The sequence below is a fragment of the Cariama cristata genome, unplaced genomic scaffold (assembly GCF_000690535.1).
Source record: "Cariama cristata isolate BGI_N322 unplaced genomic scaffold, ASM69053v1 scaffold8377, whole genome shotgun sequence".
NCBI classification, from domain to species: Eukaryota; Metazoa; Chordata; class Aves; order Cariamiformes; family Cariamidae; genus Cariama; species Cariama cristata.
In genome coordinates, this window is record NW_009628309.1 from 48,553 (window position 1) to 65,584 (window position 17,032).

The following is a 17,032-nucleotide window of genomic DNA, read 5'->3' on the forward strand; positions in this document are numbered from 1 at the left end:
AAGTTGAGTGAGTACTTATGCTGTAAGTACTGGTGACACTTGCCCCTCTTTACAGCCCCTTTGCATATTCTCACAGCTAGTTGAGACCTTTGAAATTAAAAGAACTAGATTACTTAATATACTCATTTGGCTCAGGTCTAGTGGAGTCTAGCTTCCTTTCCTGCCACCCATTCTTTGCTAACACTTAGATGGTGTTTTGTTCAGAAGAAATAATTTTTTGTTTTTAATAGCATTTAACCCATTAGCAGGCATAGCATTTAAACAGTGCTGAAAATATCTTTGAATGAAGTGTTCTAGCTATATATTGGCTTGCACTTTCGTAAGTATTATAGGAGAATTAGCATAGTTGGCTCTGGAAGGGAAAGGAAATTCTTTCCCCCTTACAACAGTGATAGTTTTTGCCAAGTAGAGTTCTGCACACTGGTTTCTGTAGAATCCCAGACAGTGTATTTCAGCCAAGAATCCAATAGTGGGCTAAAATACTAGTCATTTGTACAAAAGCATTGGATGAGGACCAGTTGTTGCTGAATCCTATTTTGACAGCATATTGGTCCCTCAATCTGCATTATTTCATAGTTGGACTATTTGTTTATTAAGCAGATACTTTTCTGCCTTTTGCTATCTATCCTCATCTTTGCATAAATAGAAGAAGCTGTTAAAATTTTCTAATAATGTTATTGTACTCCTGGTTATACTTAGATTTAAGAACACTGAAGCTATAGGAACAGAAGTGACCCGTCTGGTTCGGTTGGACCCAGGAGCTGTTAGTGATGTTCCTGAAGCAATAAAGGTACTTATGAGTATGTGTACTGTTACAGGGCCCCAGTATGCCTGCTTCATTCAGATGTATTGGAAAATACAGTCTTTTGTGTACTGAAGCTGAAGTGTACTTCAAGCTTAACCTGTTCTGTGTGTCAAGAGGCCAATGCTCTTGAAATGGAGGAGACTTATCATGCTGATCTGCAGTGAAACACTCTAGTCATCTGAGGGACAGTCTTGTCAGAGCTGTGTTCTGTACATCACCTGTAAAATGGATGACAAGAAAACTGAACTTTGAGTCTTACAAAAGGGCTCATCCTTTCTTCTTTCTGCCTATGCTAGAACTCCTGTATTGTGCTTTTAGTAACTTGACTTCACTAACTTCCTGTGGTGATCTAGGAGGCGAGGCGATTCCAATAGTTAGGTTTCCATGGAAAAAAAAAGCTTTAGATAAAATAGCGGTGGTTTTGTAAAATAAAATGTACTATGTTCCCCTGCTATAAGAAGCTAGATTATAGCATTACTGTCTAATATGTACTACCCAGATGTTATTGGGTGCTGTAAACTCCTAACGTGTCTGACCTGCTTTTTCAGTACCTGGTTACCTGGCATACAATTGATGCTGATGCACCTGAGCTCAGCCATGTTCTGTGCTGGGCACCAACAGATCCACCAACTGGCCTTTCCTATTTTTCAAGCATGTATCCACCTCATCCTCTAACAGCTCAGTATGGGGTTAAAGTCCTGCGATCTTTTCCTCCGGTAAGACAAGTTCCAAGAGAGCCTTAACACTCTAAGAAAAGTTATGGCCTTAGTCATTGTGGCCACAGGCTTCATTTTAATACCATGGAGAGACATGTATGCTAAATGGGCACACCACATTGCAGAATGTGAGTAGATTGGGATGAAAAGTTAAAGTTAGTTGTCCCACATAATACTGGCTCATGTACTTGCAACTTTTTTGTTGTAAATCATACTAAGCTGAATTCTTCGAACTACTTTTCTCAAATTGTTCCTTTCAAATCTTCTCTCAGTGGAAAGCATTTCTTCTAAAGCAGCAGAAGGCTGGATTTTTAACACTTGTCAGACTTGTATTAGGACTGTAAAATGCGTGATTATTAATGATATTTTTGAAGGGAGTAATGGGACAGATAAATACTTGGATTTGAGGAGTGTCATACATATAGTTTAAAATAAAGAGGGAGTGGTATTTTGTTCGTCACCAACTGGAGGGAGCTTTTCTCTGTGCTTGTGACCTGTCTTCCCTTCTGACTACTAAAACAATAACAGTAAAAAATCTGCCATCTTTTCTCTTTCAGGATGCCATTTTATTCTACATTCCACAGATTGTGCAGGCACTTCGGTATGACAAGGTGAGGATATTGAAACAGCTGCATGTGAACAAAACAGACTTTTTTAAACTCAAAACTGCGAATCAGACAAAATTTAAGCTTAAACTAATGCTGCTTATTATTATCCTATATCTAATACATAGAAGAAAAATTATTGTCTCTAGAGGCTGGCTTGCTTTGGATACACCTCTTTTATGAACAGGTAAACTTGAGAAACCACAGGCTATGTAGCTCATCTGTCAGGAAAGAGATTTTGTTAGGGGAAACTCCAGATGAGGACTCTGTCTGAATAAAGCTTTTGAAGGTCTGCATGACACAAGCAGTAATGAAATTAAATCACTATCCTTAATCATTTTGCTGTGGAGTTAACCAGAGAAGACATCTAGGTGTGTCTTGTGCTCCATTATGTATATGAAATAGGATCTTAGCTTCACCTTGCAGAAGCCAGAAGTAAAGCTCAATGACCAAGTTCAATGTTCATTAATGTGAAATCATTGTTATATGCCCATAAGGTATGTGAACTCTGGTCAGTGTGTTATTTTCAAGTGAAGACATCCCCAGCCAGTAGTGTAGGTGACTGTATAGAGTTATTCTTTGAGAATTTTGCATAGGTAAGTATCCTCTGCAATGCAGAGCATGAACATCAGACATCTTGTCTGTTAATATCAGTCAAGCGTAGAAATATCTGCAGACTACAGAAGTATTTGAAAGTAGATGAAAGGGAATGCAGCTTCTGGAAGGAGGAGGATTCCCTTGTACACTTCAACTTTTGTAAGTTTGTCTTACTTTCTAGAATTTCTGTGGAACTGTGCAGCACATGCAGTTCTTGCCACCAAAATAGTGCAGTCCATATGACACTGTCAGGATTCTGGTATTACAGGAGCATTTAATGAGGCCAGGCAAGACCAGTGTCTCTACTGCAGTGTGCTCTATGCTGTGCTTCATACACATACTAGAAGATGCCCTAAGCTACAAGAGGTTTGAAATCTAAATAGAACAGAGATGGGAAGAAGGTTGATTAGAATAATGGAATAGGTCATTAGTAAAGCTGAAAACAGTTTAGGTCAATTCACTACCTCTTAAAATACACTGTCATTCTTCAGAGGTCTTTTTAGCAATGTGAATGAGAGTGCAGAGGTCTTCTTTCCATCCGTCAGATATTTTCTGGGTTTGAAGAATGGCTGTTAGAAGCAGTAATATTGAGTCTGCTAGAGTTGTAATGATCTTTGATCCTTACTGGACTGGATATGGTTGCAGATGGGTTATGTCAGAGAGTACATCCTGTGGGCAGCTGCCAAATCCCAGCTCTTGGCTCACCAATTCATCTGGAACATGAAAACTAATATCTACCTGGATGAAGAAGGACACCAAAAAGATCGTGAGTGCTTTAAAATATAATCTGGCTTGACTCCTTTCTTTGTCTCAGTTCAGACTAAATCTCCTTCCTGCTTCTCTCTTGTCAGGAGAATCCTTTTTGCTAGAAACTTCTCTTTCATTTCTAGAGGTAGGGCCCATTCTGTAGAAGTGTTCTACCCGAGAGAGTGCGTCAAAAGAGATGTGTCAATGTTTGCAACAGTACCTTTTTTTTGAATATTATCCAAAGGAGGTTATTTCCATCACCCATATCATTTAGCTTTCTGAAATAAGCTTCTGACACAGATGCTTCCTTTTCCACATGCAGCTGACATTGGGGAACTTCTGGAGCAGCTAGTAGAGGAGATAACTGGCTCGTTGTCTGGCCCAGCCAAGGAGTTCTACCAACGGGAATTTGATTTCTTTAATAAAATCACCAATGTTTCAGCCATTATCAAGTAAGTATTGTACTTCAGAAATTATGCTCTTTTGGGGCTCGCTGTTCTCTTAATTACCAGTGTCCTGATTAAGAGGCTAAGTTGCTTTTAGGAGCATTGGAATAGTGTTTTCAGGAAAAAAGAATTAATTACTTATAAGAAATGGATGTTTTTTCTTAAACGTAACTTAAGAGTTGTAGTAGGATGCAAAGGCTCATTTTACTTTGAATTTTAGGGTTAATTCATATCTGCTGTGATCTCAGTGCTCATGCTTTGAGCTAGCAGTCTATCTGAAACAGCTATAACTTTTTACTTTGGAAGCAGATGATTCTAAACTTGAACTCTAGTTTTTAATCTGATTTTATCAAATACATTGTGATTGGTAACAGTGGAATGAGGTTCCATAGAAAAGTGCAGTGATACAGGAATGGAATTGATAAAGCAATTGATGTTCCTGTCCCAGTTGAAATCCCATCAGTCTAGTTGTCACCTGCATCATAGGGCTTTTTGGATATGCTGCCAACGTTCTCCTGAACAGTAAGCAGGGCTTGATTCAGGCAGGAAAACCAGCACTTCTCTGTTAGGTCTACTGGATTGACTGTCATTTTTTTGCATATTATAACTTGTTATCAACATTTTTTGTGGAGTTTAAAAACAAACAAACAAAACAAAAAACCCCACAAAACCAGAAAACCTTAAGCATGGGTAAATGGTTTATCTTCTGCTAAAATTCCATGAAATTGTCTTCTCTTCTCAAAGAGATTTCATTGTGCAGTGTAATACAAAGATGATTGTTCTTTTTGCACATGTAAGTCTTTTTCTTCATTCCTAAATTGTGGTTATGGAGAAAAATTTGATGTCGTAAACACTGGATTGTTGATGTCTTAAAACTGAAAGTCCTGCTTATAGAGAGATTCTCATTGTTAACTGTAAAGACTGCAGCAAGATACGTAATTTAAGTTTTATAAAGCTTGCCAGTGGATGGCAGCAGCTCAGCACACAAGCTCTAAGTCTCTAAGTGTGGTTTCATTGCATATTTTTAAAACATTCTCTGGTGTATCAAAGTATTTGAAAGTCATATAAAATGTATTTCCTGGAACATACCTCCTTTAAAACGAAGCTTTGCAAACCACCAGTATAAGGGCATCAGGCTAAAGGACACTTACATTACAGAAACAGTCAAATATTAGGTGCCTTCCATGTGCACATGAAGATGTTTTCACCCAGTGGGATGAGTTAAAAGGAGGGGTTAGGTTCTGAATATCTTGATACTTAGAATGAAATCAATCCACTGTTTGTTAGTATGAAGTCATAATTAAGCAACTGGTAATAATTGTGCTTTGCAAGCATTGCATTTTGAACCCCAGCCTTAAAATTAATCTGGTTGTTGTGCATCTCCAATGTAAAGACAACATAGGGGAGATGCTGTTTGCTTTGTAGATGGTATAAATGAATAAATGTATCATCTATGATGATTTCATTATCTTAAGTGTTATGTTGCTGCTTCAGTAATCTGCTGTACTGCTTAAAACTAGAGCATAAGTAATACCTTCCAGTTGCATGCTGCTACACCAGCTGAGCATGCAATTGTGTGACTGACTTCAGTGGATGGTTAATACGAGTGCCTGTGCAAATTGGGTAATTGTACGTACTAATCATTAACTGTGTTACCAATTATCCAGTTGACACCTGCAGTCATGCTAAGTATGTGAACAAATTAGGTGTGTAATTGCATGGGCATTTTGCTGGCTTGTTCTTTTCCAGTTAGCAATGTTCTTATTCCAGAATAAGTTCCACAAGGGAAAATTATATGTATAACTACAGCAGTGCTTACAAAGGTATAATTGTCATCAAATTTCTGTAAGGAAGAGCCTTCATATATTTGATTCACATCTCTTATGCTGTTTGGGTTTATCAACAACCTATATGTCAAATCAATGTTAAATCTACAAAGCAAAGACTATAACCTTCATTAAGATAGAAAATGTTCTGTTTGGGTATTGACCCTGTAAGTTCTCTAGAAGTGGTGCAGTAAGATACCTTTGTCATTACAGGAAGAAACATTTTTAGTGAAGTTTGAGTATTATAGAATAATATATAGTATGCAGATAATAAAATACCATTCATCTTTCTAGGCCATTCCCTAAAGGAGATGAAAGAAAAAAAGCTTGTTTGAGTGCTCTATCTGAGGTGAAAGTGCAGCCTGGTAAGAAGGGATTTAATCATATAATATACTGGGTTTTTTGCATTCAACATGAGTACTGTATTTTCTGCAAGCAAAACTTGAAACCTCTGCAAGTGACAGCTCTCAGTTATGATGCTGGTGGCTGTCCTTCTGTTACAGTTGGATTGTTTCTTTCCTGAAACAATTCAAATATTTTTACCCACCCAATAATTTTTATATGGTGCATCAAAACTTGCCCAAGAACAAGTTAGATAACGTACATTACGGATAAAAGTAGAAATGCATGTCTGAAGAAGACAGATAAATAAGCTCTTTTTCTTTGGACCACCTTCTTTTTTAAAAAGATGAGGCACTTTTGAGAACTCATGTTATCTCAAGAATGAAGCATGTCCAGTTCCTTTCATTCTCCTTTTTTTCCCATCAGGCATTCCTTTGAAACGTCATTGTCTGAAGGTCCTTTCAAATCTTGAACATATGTTTTCCCAGTCTGAATCTTCTCTTTAAAATAAAGTTTGATGAAAGCTTTTTCCTGATCTCTGTCTACCAGGTCTCAATTCTTCTACCATGTGTTGTTGCTAAGAGTTCTCCCTAGTGCACTGGGACATGGTGCCACATCTTATTAGGGACCATTGTAAGAGAAGTCCTATCTGTACATTTCCGTGGTACGAATTCTGCAGTATTAGCTCAAAACTTCTCATATTGGAAGGGACCTTAAAGATCACCTAGTTCCAACCCCCCTGCCGTGGGCAGTGACACCTTCCACCAGACCAGGTTCCTCAAACCCCCATCCAACCTGGCCTTGAGCACTTCCAGGGATAGGGCATCCACAGCTTCTCTGGGCAACCTGTGCCTGTGCTTCACCACCCCCTCAGTGAAGAATTTCTTCCTAATATCTAATCTAAATCTCTCTTTCCCAGTTTAAAGCCATTGCCCCTTGTCCTATCACTACATACCCTTGTGAAAGGTCCCTCCCCAGCTTTCTTGTAGGCCTCTTTTAGGTACTGCAAGGCTGCTATAAGGTCTCTCTGGAGCCTTCTCTTCTCCAGGATGAACACTCCTTGTTGGCTTCTCTATCACTTAGAAGTTATCATCAATACATTCCGGGAACTTCCTGGATTGCTTATGCCCCACTGTGTTGTCCCTCCAACAGATATCAGGGTGGTTGAAGTCCCCCATGAGGACCAGGGATTGTGAATGTGAGGCTGCTTCTGTCTGTCCATAGAGGGCCTCATCTGCTTGGTCTTCCTGGTTGGATGGCCTGTTGCAGACACCTACTATAATGTCACCTGTCCCTGCCGTGCCTTTAATCCTGACCCATAAGGTCTCAGTCGGCTCCTCATCCATCCCCAGGCAGAGGTCCATGCACTCCAGCTGGTTCATTGACATGGAGGGTGACACCCGCTTCTCATCTCCCCTGCCTGTCCTTTCGGAAGAGTCCATATCTTTCCATTCCAACACTCCAGTCATAGCAGCCATCCCACCACGTCTCTGTGGTGCTAATAAGGATAGCCCTGCAGCCGTGTGCACACCTCTAACTCCTCTTGTTTATTCCCCATGCTATGAGTGTTTGCATAGAGGCATTTAAGGTGGGTCCCCAGTGAAGCTGATTTACTGGCTGGGGGGGCTGGGGGGGCTTTGTGCTGCTCTTCTTCGGGTGCTCTCCTGCTGACCTGTGATCCCTCTCAGGCTCTGGGCATCTGCTGCTGGCACTGGCATCAAACTAGTAGGAGTGGGATGGATTGACGTTCCCCTGCCTTGGCAGCTTTAGTTTAAAACCCATTTCACCAACTTGGCAAGTATATGACCGAAGATGTTCTCTCTCTTCTCTGACAGGTGGACTCCATCAGCCCCCAGTAGACCAGCTGTCTCAAAGCAAGTCCCATGATCTAAGTAGACATACCCGTGTCTGTGGCACCAGTCCCTTAACCATTTGTTGATTTGCCAGATTTGACAGGCCCTTTCAGACCCCCTCCCTTTGACCAGGAGGACTGATGAAAAAACTGCCTGCACTCCAGAGTCCCTTACTGCCGCTCCCAGGGCTCTGTAATCCTTCTTGATACTCCTCAGACTGCTCCTGGCTGTATCGCTGGTGCCCATGTGAAGCAGCAGCAGCTGATAGTGGGCTGTACGAGGCTTGGTAGTCTCTCGGTGACGCTTTCTGTATTCTGTTAGTTTCTGTATTCTATTCGTTTCTATTAGTTTCTATCACTAATGCAAAAGATACTGCAGCCTTCGTGGCTCACAGACTGTAATCTCCAGTTTATCTCTAACATTTTATTTAATTCAAAACTATGTACTGAAGTTATAGCCACTAACATCAGTTATTCTTCAGCTTGCATTGTCGCACTAGCCGGTGGATTTGTTCTCAGCTGTCTGCTTCATTTTGCAGGCTGTTACTTGCCCAGCAATCCTGAAGCTATTGTTCTGGATATTGATTACAAATCAGGAACTCCTATGCAGAGGTACCATGCTCTTGTTATATTCTCCCATTAAGTTAATTCATGTTATTTAGGTATTTTTCTAGCAATTCTTGTTTGGCTAACTTGCACTCATCATCTTTGTCTTTATTACAATTTAGTGCAGCAAAAGCACCCTACTTGGCCAAATTTAAAGTGAAACGATGTGGAGTTAGTGAGCTTGAAAAAGAAGGTTAGTAACTGCATCTTAATCATTGACACTGCTAATTAAGAGACAGCAATTCCTTTAAAATTGCATGCTTTTAGTGACCTGTACTGCTGCAGTAAAATTATTTCCATGTTGAACCTTATCTGAAATGGTTGGGCTCAGATATGAAACTGGATCAAAGGAAGAGTTTTGAAGAAAATTCTGAAAACTTAAATCCATATTTTTTCAATTTTTTTTTAAGTCCCAGGAAGCAAGCCACATAGGTATCTTGAAGAAATTTTAACAGTTACTTGAGACTAATGTATAAATTGATGGCCTTTCCCTGTTTTTTAGACTCTACCAAACTCCAGGTTTTGGCAGCTTTTTCTTATAATAAATTTTGTGGGATGGTCTAGCTGACTAGCTTAATGCAATTCAGGCATTTATTGGGTAAATCATGAACGCTATTTTGATAGGTTCCAGTTCCAGTAGACAGAACTATCTTACGGTATTCGCCTTGCAAGGCAGAAATATCTGTAGTGCACCTGCGGTGAAATGTTGTGTTTTTGAGTGCAGAGGGCTTGTCACGATAGAAAGGGAGTAGTTAAAGTCCATGTCTGGGTTTTGCTTTGTGCTCTTCTTGCAGGTCTGCGTTGTCGTTCTGATTCCATAGATGAAAGTGCAGAAGAAGGGGTGGACAGTAAGAAAATCTGTTGGCAGGCAGCTATCTTTAAAGTGGGCGATGACTGCAGACAGGTACAAAGCTATCAGACTTTGCGGTTACAGAAAACAGATTTGTAGGTCACAATACATAAGAAGAAAATAATTTTAGTATAGAAATATTTTTCTTTGGAATTTTGAGAATTTCCACTAGTTACATACTGAAGGAGAGAACTGTGTTGCCCCACTAGAGAGATTCTGGTTTGGAAACAAACGCCATTCTTTCAAGACAGTTTACCATGTCTTAAAATTCTTTTTGAGAGTTTATTTTTCCATTGAACGATCGGTAACATAGCAGTAGTTTCCAAGGTGGTATCTTGTACATTGAAGGTTGATTGTTTTTAATTAAGAGGGAATGCTAGCTATTATCCCTGGAGTTATTAGTTAGCCCTCTTATCAAAGAGTGATGGAAAAGTTTATTCTTCTTAGGTCAGCAGTTAAATCTTCAGTGTTGCTTGCTACCCACTTAAACAGCATTTGTCTTTTCCCTTTTTCATTTCCCCCAGAGCCACAGTTCATGCACAAGCACACATCTGCAGACCTGCTGGAGTAACTTAATGCTCACTTCAGAGTTCTTCAGAGCATTTTTGTAATCTAACTTATGATCCATAACCCCTGTAATGCTTGTGCAATTTTTTTCTTGTGTAACAGGACATGTTAGCTTTACAAATCATCGATCTTTTCAAGAACATATTTCAGCTGGTAGGCCTGGATCTTTTTGTGTTTCCATACAGAGTGGTGGCCACAGCTCCTGGGGTAAGTGAGCAATTAAATGTATTGCTGTAGAAAATATTTCCTAATTAAAAAAGACTTTCTCTTCCAGCACACATAAAAATTCCATGCTGCAAGGAAATACTACCCACATCACTTATGCCAAATAATTGGGAGTACCAATGACAAAAAAGAGTCTTTCCGCTTCTGCTTCCTGCTTTTCTAAAGCTTTTGACTCTGAAATTTTGCTGATTGTGGTTATTCATGTTTGTTGTTTGATTTTTGGAATTGCGTTGTGCAGGTCAGTGGAAAATCTCAGAGCTTGTCTTATGTTGCATGGAAATCCTAAAAAGCTGATATACTTTTTAAATGAATAAACTAGAAATTCTGTATTCAGTGATCCAAAGGCTTCCCCACATTTCCCAGAGGACCTGTAAGACTGCCAAGAGCCATGAAAAAATTATATTTTGGGAGCATGCCTTACAGACCTGTTTCTCTTCTTCTCCTTCAGTGTGGTGTTATTGAATGCATTCCTGACTGCACATCCCGTGACCAGCTGGGCAGGCAGACAGACTTTGGGATGTATGATTACTTTACAAGGCAATATGGAGATGAGTCTACCCTTGCATTCCAGAAGGTAAAATATCAGTTGGCAAGCACAGCAAAATCTCAACTGGGAAACATTCTAACTATAAGAAATAATGACAAATAATTGGATAATGACTACCATAATGCTATATCTGGTTTCCGATGCTGATAATCCATTTTTAGCTATGAGTAAGTTAGCTAAAGAAGTTATTGCAGCTGTAGATGTATGGAGAACATCATTGAACATAGCTTCAAACTAATCATGAATGGAAAAAAAGAAAGAAACTTTGTTCAGCTGTATCTGCTCCTGGGATGAAGAGTTATTAAATTCTCTATGTTCTTCTGATTTGTTTTAACTTCTTGTTTGTACAGGCTCGCTATAATTTCATCCGCAGTATGGCTGCATATAGTCTTCTCCTGTTTCTGCTCCAGATTAAAGACAGGCATAATGGCAACATCATGCTGGACAAAAAGGGACACATCATTCATATTGGTCAGTCATATCCATATTCAAATTTCAGTAGTTACCTTTTTCTTCTGCTGTGAAGTATTGCTCATAGAAGACAATAAACCATTTCCCTTTTGAGATCAATCTATATACTGATTTCACAGTTTGTAAAGATATGGGGGATTTTTTTCATGCCTGTTCAGTATTGTATGTATATTTGTGTTGGCTGCTTCTGTGTAAGTGTAGCTTTGCAAAGTTTTACCAGCTTCAGGAAAGTGTATACACACATATATATAGATTATGCATGTATACGTACTTATGCATGCATACATACGTGTGTGTGTATATATGTGTATAAACATATAAATGTATCTTTGGGTTCCTTTCATCACTGTATAGGTATGAATTAAATTTGACAAATTTATATAATTGTGTGAGGCTGTAACCTCTGCTTTAGCTTTGCCTTTCTGGAACTGCACAGATGTTTCATCAAGGAGGTTTAATTGATGTCATCATTCTTATGTCTAGTCTCATGTCATGGTGATGATTCTTTTGTTGGTGTCCTTACATTACACCAAAGCTTTTTTTCCAGTTGGAGCTGAAATGTTCGTAGAAAAAGTCAGTATTAATAGGTGAAACCCACCTCTCCTTTCTTCTGTCAGCTTTGACAGCACACAATTAACCAACCAAGTTTATGAGGCAGATTATCTTTTGTGCACAGATTTTGGATTCATGTTTGAAAGCTCACCTGGTGGAAATCTGGGCTGGGAGCCTGACATTAAGCTGACTGATGAGATGGTGATGATAATGGGAGGAAAAATGGAGGCAACTCCGTTCAAATGGTTTATGGAGATGTGTGTCAGAGGCTATCTGGCAGTCAGGTAAGGTGTTCTTAACTGCTCAAAAGTGGAAATGCTTGCGTGCACAAAACCAGATGAGAAGATAAATAATATAAACATTTGTCTGTGGTGGGTCTGAGCCTGTCAGATAGTCCTGGTACATCTTGCAAACTTTGAAGCTTAATAATCCTGCAATTTTACAGCCTAACTTTGTGGTTTTTTTCCTGTTCTTATGTTACATTTGAAAATTTTATATATTAAATTCAATTTATAAATGTGGTGTTACACACATTTCCACACATGATTTAGTATGCTCTTAAAACTTTGCAGTAAGAAACTGCAGGAGAATCAAAATCTTTCTGGTTTTCCCAAATAGGACAATGACATTAATTGCCATTTCAGCTAGAGTTAATTAGTAGGAGATGTGAAAAAATGCTACAATTTTCTGTTGTAAAATATGCAGAGGTTTTGGTAGCTCAGCTCTTCAGCTGTGATTGTCAGCCATTCACAATAAAGATTTGCAACTTTATGTTCCTCCATACGAAGCAAACAGGGTTTGCTTTAACATGCAGGGTACTAATAAATCTGTGTGAAGAAGATGTTGCATGTGGGTAGGAGGAGGACAGTACAATAGAGTCTAGATAAAAGCTCGTTCTATCACGAGTATGAAGTATTATTGATGTTATCTTACAGAATCAAAGTTTCTTCAGCTAGTAGCCCCAGAAGGGGCTGTCTTGGAGTCAAGATCAGTTTGGTTCCTTGAGGGGGAGCAGTCCAGAGAAAGTTTTGTGTCAAGGCAAAAATGTCACCCAAGTAGCAGAGTAATAGCTTGGTAGGTAATAAATGTTCTGAGTGTGAGAAGAGGAAGGAGAAGAGAAAGCTGGGCTGGTGTAGCAAAGAATTACATAGAGTGATTAGGAATTGGAAGATAATCTCTTACTGTGGTATTGCTGGGTTCAGCCTTTTGTACTGTTTTGATGCACTGATTCACCTTTCTGATGACAAAGAAATGTTTACTAAAGCATTGCTTTGTATAATCCTCCTTGAGATCTGGTAGGAAGGAGTGAAATTTAATTAAAGTGACAGATTGCAAGCAATGGTGTAGCTCCACCAGCAAATGTAAGAGGATTATATGTGTTGATTTAGTTACAGAAAAAGGTGTGATCCAGCTCGTTGAACTCCTCAGCTTGCCTGCTTTACCTGCTAAGGCTGCAGAAGTTTGAGTGCTGTAACCTTGTTGTCCTCTTTTTCTCTAGGCCTTATATGGATGCTGTCGTCTCACTGGTTACACTAATGTTGGATACGGGGCTGCCCTGTTTCCGAGGGCAGACAATCAAGCTGTTGAAGTAAGTCAGCATATGTATGAACTAGAAAATGTTTGTATGTTCTTCACAGAATGTATACTGCCAGAACTGTGCAGCGAGTATAGGTGTCGTGCTACTCAAATATCTTAAACATCTTAACATTGTAAAAATGGCAACTCAGAAAGTAGGAATTCCAGAGGCCTTTTCATAGAATTAAGTTCAAGCTGTTCAATGACTATGCAAGTACCTGGATTATCTTTAAGTTCATAGAACTAGCAAAATGAGACTGTAAAGGAAAGATCTGCTTTAATTGAGAGGTAATGTGTTACAGAGTCTGATGTCCTCTGAAACGGTGTTGGACGCTGAAGAACAGCATCTTAAAATTTGTTCTACCATTGATGCAGTACTGAATGGACTATGTTGTAACATCCAACAGCTTAGGCAAATACAACTTCTAATGTGACACTTTAAACAGCCCTTCAGGCTTATGCCTCCAGAGTGAGCAGAGTTAGCTCAGCATTTCCTGCATGTAATTTCCTACAATTTCCTAAAGATAAGCGCAAATTCATAAAGTATGATGGGCTGGAGCTCAAGGGCACTACTAGGTACAAAGATATTTTAAAAGCAGCAGCTGCCTAGAAAGAGGGATCTGCTGTTCCTAGAGTTACCACTGGACTGGTGAAAAGTTCACAGCCTCTGTCTCTGCTGTAAGACTAACAGCAAGTGCTTATTAAAACATCATGTGATTTGTATGAGGTAGTCGCTCAAGAAGTAGGTACTTTCAGCAAGTGAAATAAACACCTGGCTGAGCTTCTGCAAAGACACGTTTGTATCATGCTCAAAGGAAATCTCACTAATTTTACTCTTGCTTTTTGTGATTTTCTGCATATAGACACAGGTTCAGCCCCAACATGACTGAACGGGAGGCTGCAACTTTCATCATCAAGATCATCCAGAATTGTTTCCTCAGCAACAGGTTTGGCATCTATGCACATCTTCTCCCTGTGGCTAAAGGAAGGTCAGGAAGCTTTGAGCAGAGCTAAAAGTAGTGTTTTATCAGTCAGATACCAAACATTTTTGAGTTGTTGATATTTAGATAATGCAGAATAGCAGCTTTGCTTCTGAGCATGCTGCATCTCCTCCCTTTTATAGTGGGAAGGAAGGCTTAAGCCCATGCTGGTCAAATAGCAAGGCTGGCTAGTCTAAAGAATAGAAGAATTGCAGAGTGAATCTTTGGCCCAAGGGTAGGGTCACCTCTATGAATACAAGGATAAATAGTAAAGAATGGTATTGAATGGCAACAGGAATAGCATGCCTTCTGGTCAGAATGAAGAGAGATTGATCTGGAAACTTGTTCCCTTTTATTTTGTAAAGAGAAGGATTCTTAAAAAACAATACGCATAGACCATTGGTCTGAGTAAGACTGAAGCTGAAACAGGACTACAGTGACTTTTCAAAATCTTTTTTATAATTGGTCGTAGGCATTAAGTTGCCTGAATATCCTCCTGAAATTCAAATCTGCTTTTCTGTGCAAAAGCGTATTTGACTGTTCTCTAGAAATGAGTTCTAATCTTAGTAATTTTTTTCTTCATGACTTGATACTATATTGACATATCAATGATTTTGCTAGACCATATGTTATTTATTGTATAATATTGGCTAGGGAAAATGCCTCAAGTAGAGAACACTGGCAATGTGGTTTTTGAATGTCTTTGTAGCTGGGCCATGTTAATTTGTCATCTACTATTCAGTATACTTAATGGAAGAATCATTATTCTATCAGATAATGAGCAATTTAAAGATCAGCTTAATTACCAGCTAGCCAATCAGCTGTAGGATTTTTCCCTTCAAGTAATCAAATAGTTTGGCATCTTGTGCAAAACTTTTGAAAGGAAATGACATATAAAATGTAATCCTATTACATTTAATACTTTAAATACAATAAATTTAATATTTAAACATCTTACCTTATTATCCCAGATAATACAAACTTTGTCGGATATATTGGAGAGTCTCATACAAACTCTTGTGTAGTTCCATATGGGGTCAGCTTGAGACCAGTAAGGCTCACTGGCTCAGATATAACCCTGTGAGAATCGAATTGGATTTTCTAGTGCCTGCTGGTGCATCTGCTCAGAATCTTAGATTAATATTGGGGGTTACGAAGGCAGTCACACTGCGGTGTGAATGCCTAGAGCCAGCTTAGTTCTGACAAGCTTGGGTTTTTCTACCTGTGGCATGGTTAGTCTGTGACCTGAATAAGCTCTGCTTGTGGATAATTGAGTTATCTGTAACAAGGCTTAAATTTGTTTGTTCAATCACTCATCAGAGATGCTGCTATTAAGGCTGTTATTTCCCCTGCACTTTTATTTTCATTATTAGCATTCTGCTTAATTAAAATTAGTATTATTTCCACATAATCCTATCTCCATGCAGCTCTGATGATCCTGCTTCGTTCATTATGCATTTCCTTCTCCTAAAACAAACTGCCAATGCAATGTGAGGTGCTTCTGGCTTATCCAAACGTAGGATGCAAGCTGCTGTTGCTGTTGTCACACTGAGAAGCATGGAAATACTTTTTTTTTTTTTACCTAATTTAAACATGAGCAGGATGTTTTGTGCTGTTCATAACAGTTACTGGGCCTTCACAATGCCTTCAAAGCATGTAGGGCTAGTTTTGATTAGCAGCCAATTTCCTTCACCCCTGTTTTGTTTCTGTGAGGTCTTGATGTTTGTTTCTGTGACAATCGGTGCAGTGTTTTTTTAAACTTTTACTTACCCCCGGCTTTGCTTTTCTTCTCTAGGAGTAGGACATATGACATGATCCAGTACTACCAGAATGACATCCCATACTGAGAGACACTAGAGATTCACTGCTGAAGTGAAACATCCAAGGCCATGCCCTCCCTCCAAACTTGTAATAAATAGGAGATGCTCAGTCACACCTCGCTATCTTCCATCTTTTGTGTATGTGTGTGTACATGTGGGTATGCGTTTCCTGGACATTGCAACAATCAGTCTTATTCATTCCTTTCTCTTTACCAGGTTATATATATTTCTGTTTTTCCCTGGATTTTTGGAGCTGGGCTGCAATCACAATAAAAATTGTACTATGATTATGAATGTGTGAAAGAGGTAAAGATTGTGGAGTCTGATAATTTTTCATGCAAGGCAAGGATTTTATAATACCTTGAAAAAGTAAAAAAAAAAAAAAAACCCTTTCCTGCACAATCTCACAAAATGCCATGAAAGGGAAGGGTATGGATTTCTCTTTGGAAGCAGAAATGTTAACTTGCTCTAATTTTACTGTAGAGAAAGCCTGATAATCATCCAAGGTGGTGATGCCTGTGTAGCCGTATTCATACTTTGCACTGTACGTGGTCCCTGCTACGTGGTCAGTATTTCATATGTACATGAAGAATGTATTTTTTCCTTTTGTGTGTTTTAAAAAAGAGACTCTACTGAAGATATATTTAATCTATAAAATGTAATAAAGGATCTTAGACTTTGTGTCTGTTGCAAATCTTTTGCCACGCACTGAGTTTTAGTTTATACACTACATCATTCTGCACATTTGTGTACTATTCATTGTATTGTGACCTTTCTTTCTAATGGAGAAATCAGATTTCTTCTTCAGCTTCTTCTCCATCTTAAATGACACTTTTTATTTGTAAGATAAATGTTTTGTGCAGGACTTATGTACTGAGGAGCTGAAACGTAGGACCAAGGGAA

At 39.0% G+C, this 17,032-nt stretch overlaps 1 protein-coding gene across 1 annotated transcript in view; it reads left to right on the top strand.

Moving 5' to 3' along the window:
* PI4KA (phosphatidylinositol 4-kinase, catalytic, alpha) overlaps nucleotides 1–16,823 on the top strand; it is a 63,274-nt gene extending 46,451 nt beyond the window's left edge. The window contains exons 39-54 of the mRNA XM_009704757.1: nucleotides 700–790; nucleotides 1,354–1,521; nucleotides 2,079–2,132; nucleotides 3,369–3,489; nucleotides 3,793–3,922; nucleotides 6,037–6,107; nucleotides 8,476–8,548; nucleotides 8,665–8,735; nucleotides 9,337–9,446; nucleotides 10,062–10,166; nucleotides 10,633–10,758; nucleotides 11,082–11,202; nucleotides 11,879–12,038; nucleotides 13,253–13,342; nucleotides 14,193–14,276; nucleotides 16,105–16,823. Coding sequence (XP_009703059.1) covers nucleotides 700–790; nucleotides 1,354–1,521; nucleotides 2,079–2,132; nucleotides 3,369–3,489; nucleotides 3,793–3,922; nucleotides 6,037–6,107; nucleotides 8,476–8,548; nucleotides 8,665–8,735; nucleotides 9,337–9,446; nucleotides 10,062–10,166; nucleotides 10,633–10,758; nucleotides 11,082–11,202; nucleotides 11,879–12,038; nucleotides 13,253–13,342; nucleotides 14,193–14,276; nucleotides 16,105–16,156 — 1,627 coding nt within the window. The 3' untranslated portion in view covers nucleotides 16,157–16,823. The remainder of the gene's footprint in view (nucleotides 1–699; nucleotides 791–1,353; nucleotides 1,522–2,078; nucleotides 2,133–3,368; nucleotides 3,490–3,792; nucleotides 3,923–6,036; nucleotides 6,108–8,475; nucleotides 8,549–8,664; nucleotides 8,736–9,336; nucleotides 9,447–10,061; nucleotides 10,167–10,632; nucleotides 10,759–11,081; nucleotides 11,203–11,878; nucleotides 12,039–13,252; nucleotides 13,343–14,192; nucleotides 14,277–16,104) is intronic.
* The last annotated feature ends 209 nt before the right edge of the window (nucleotides 16,824–17,032 follow it).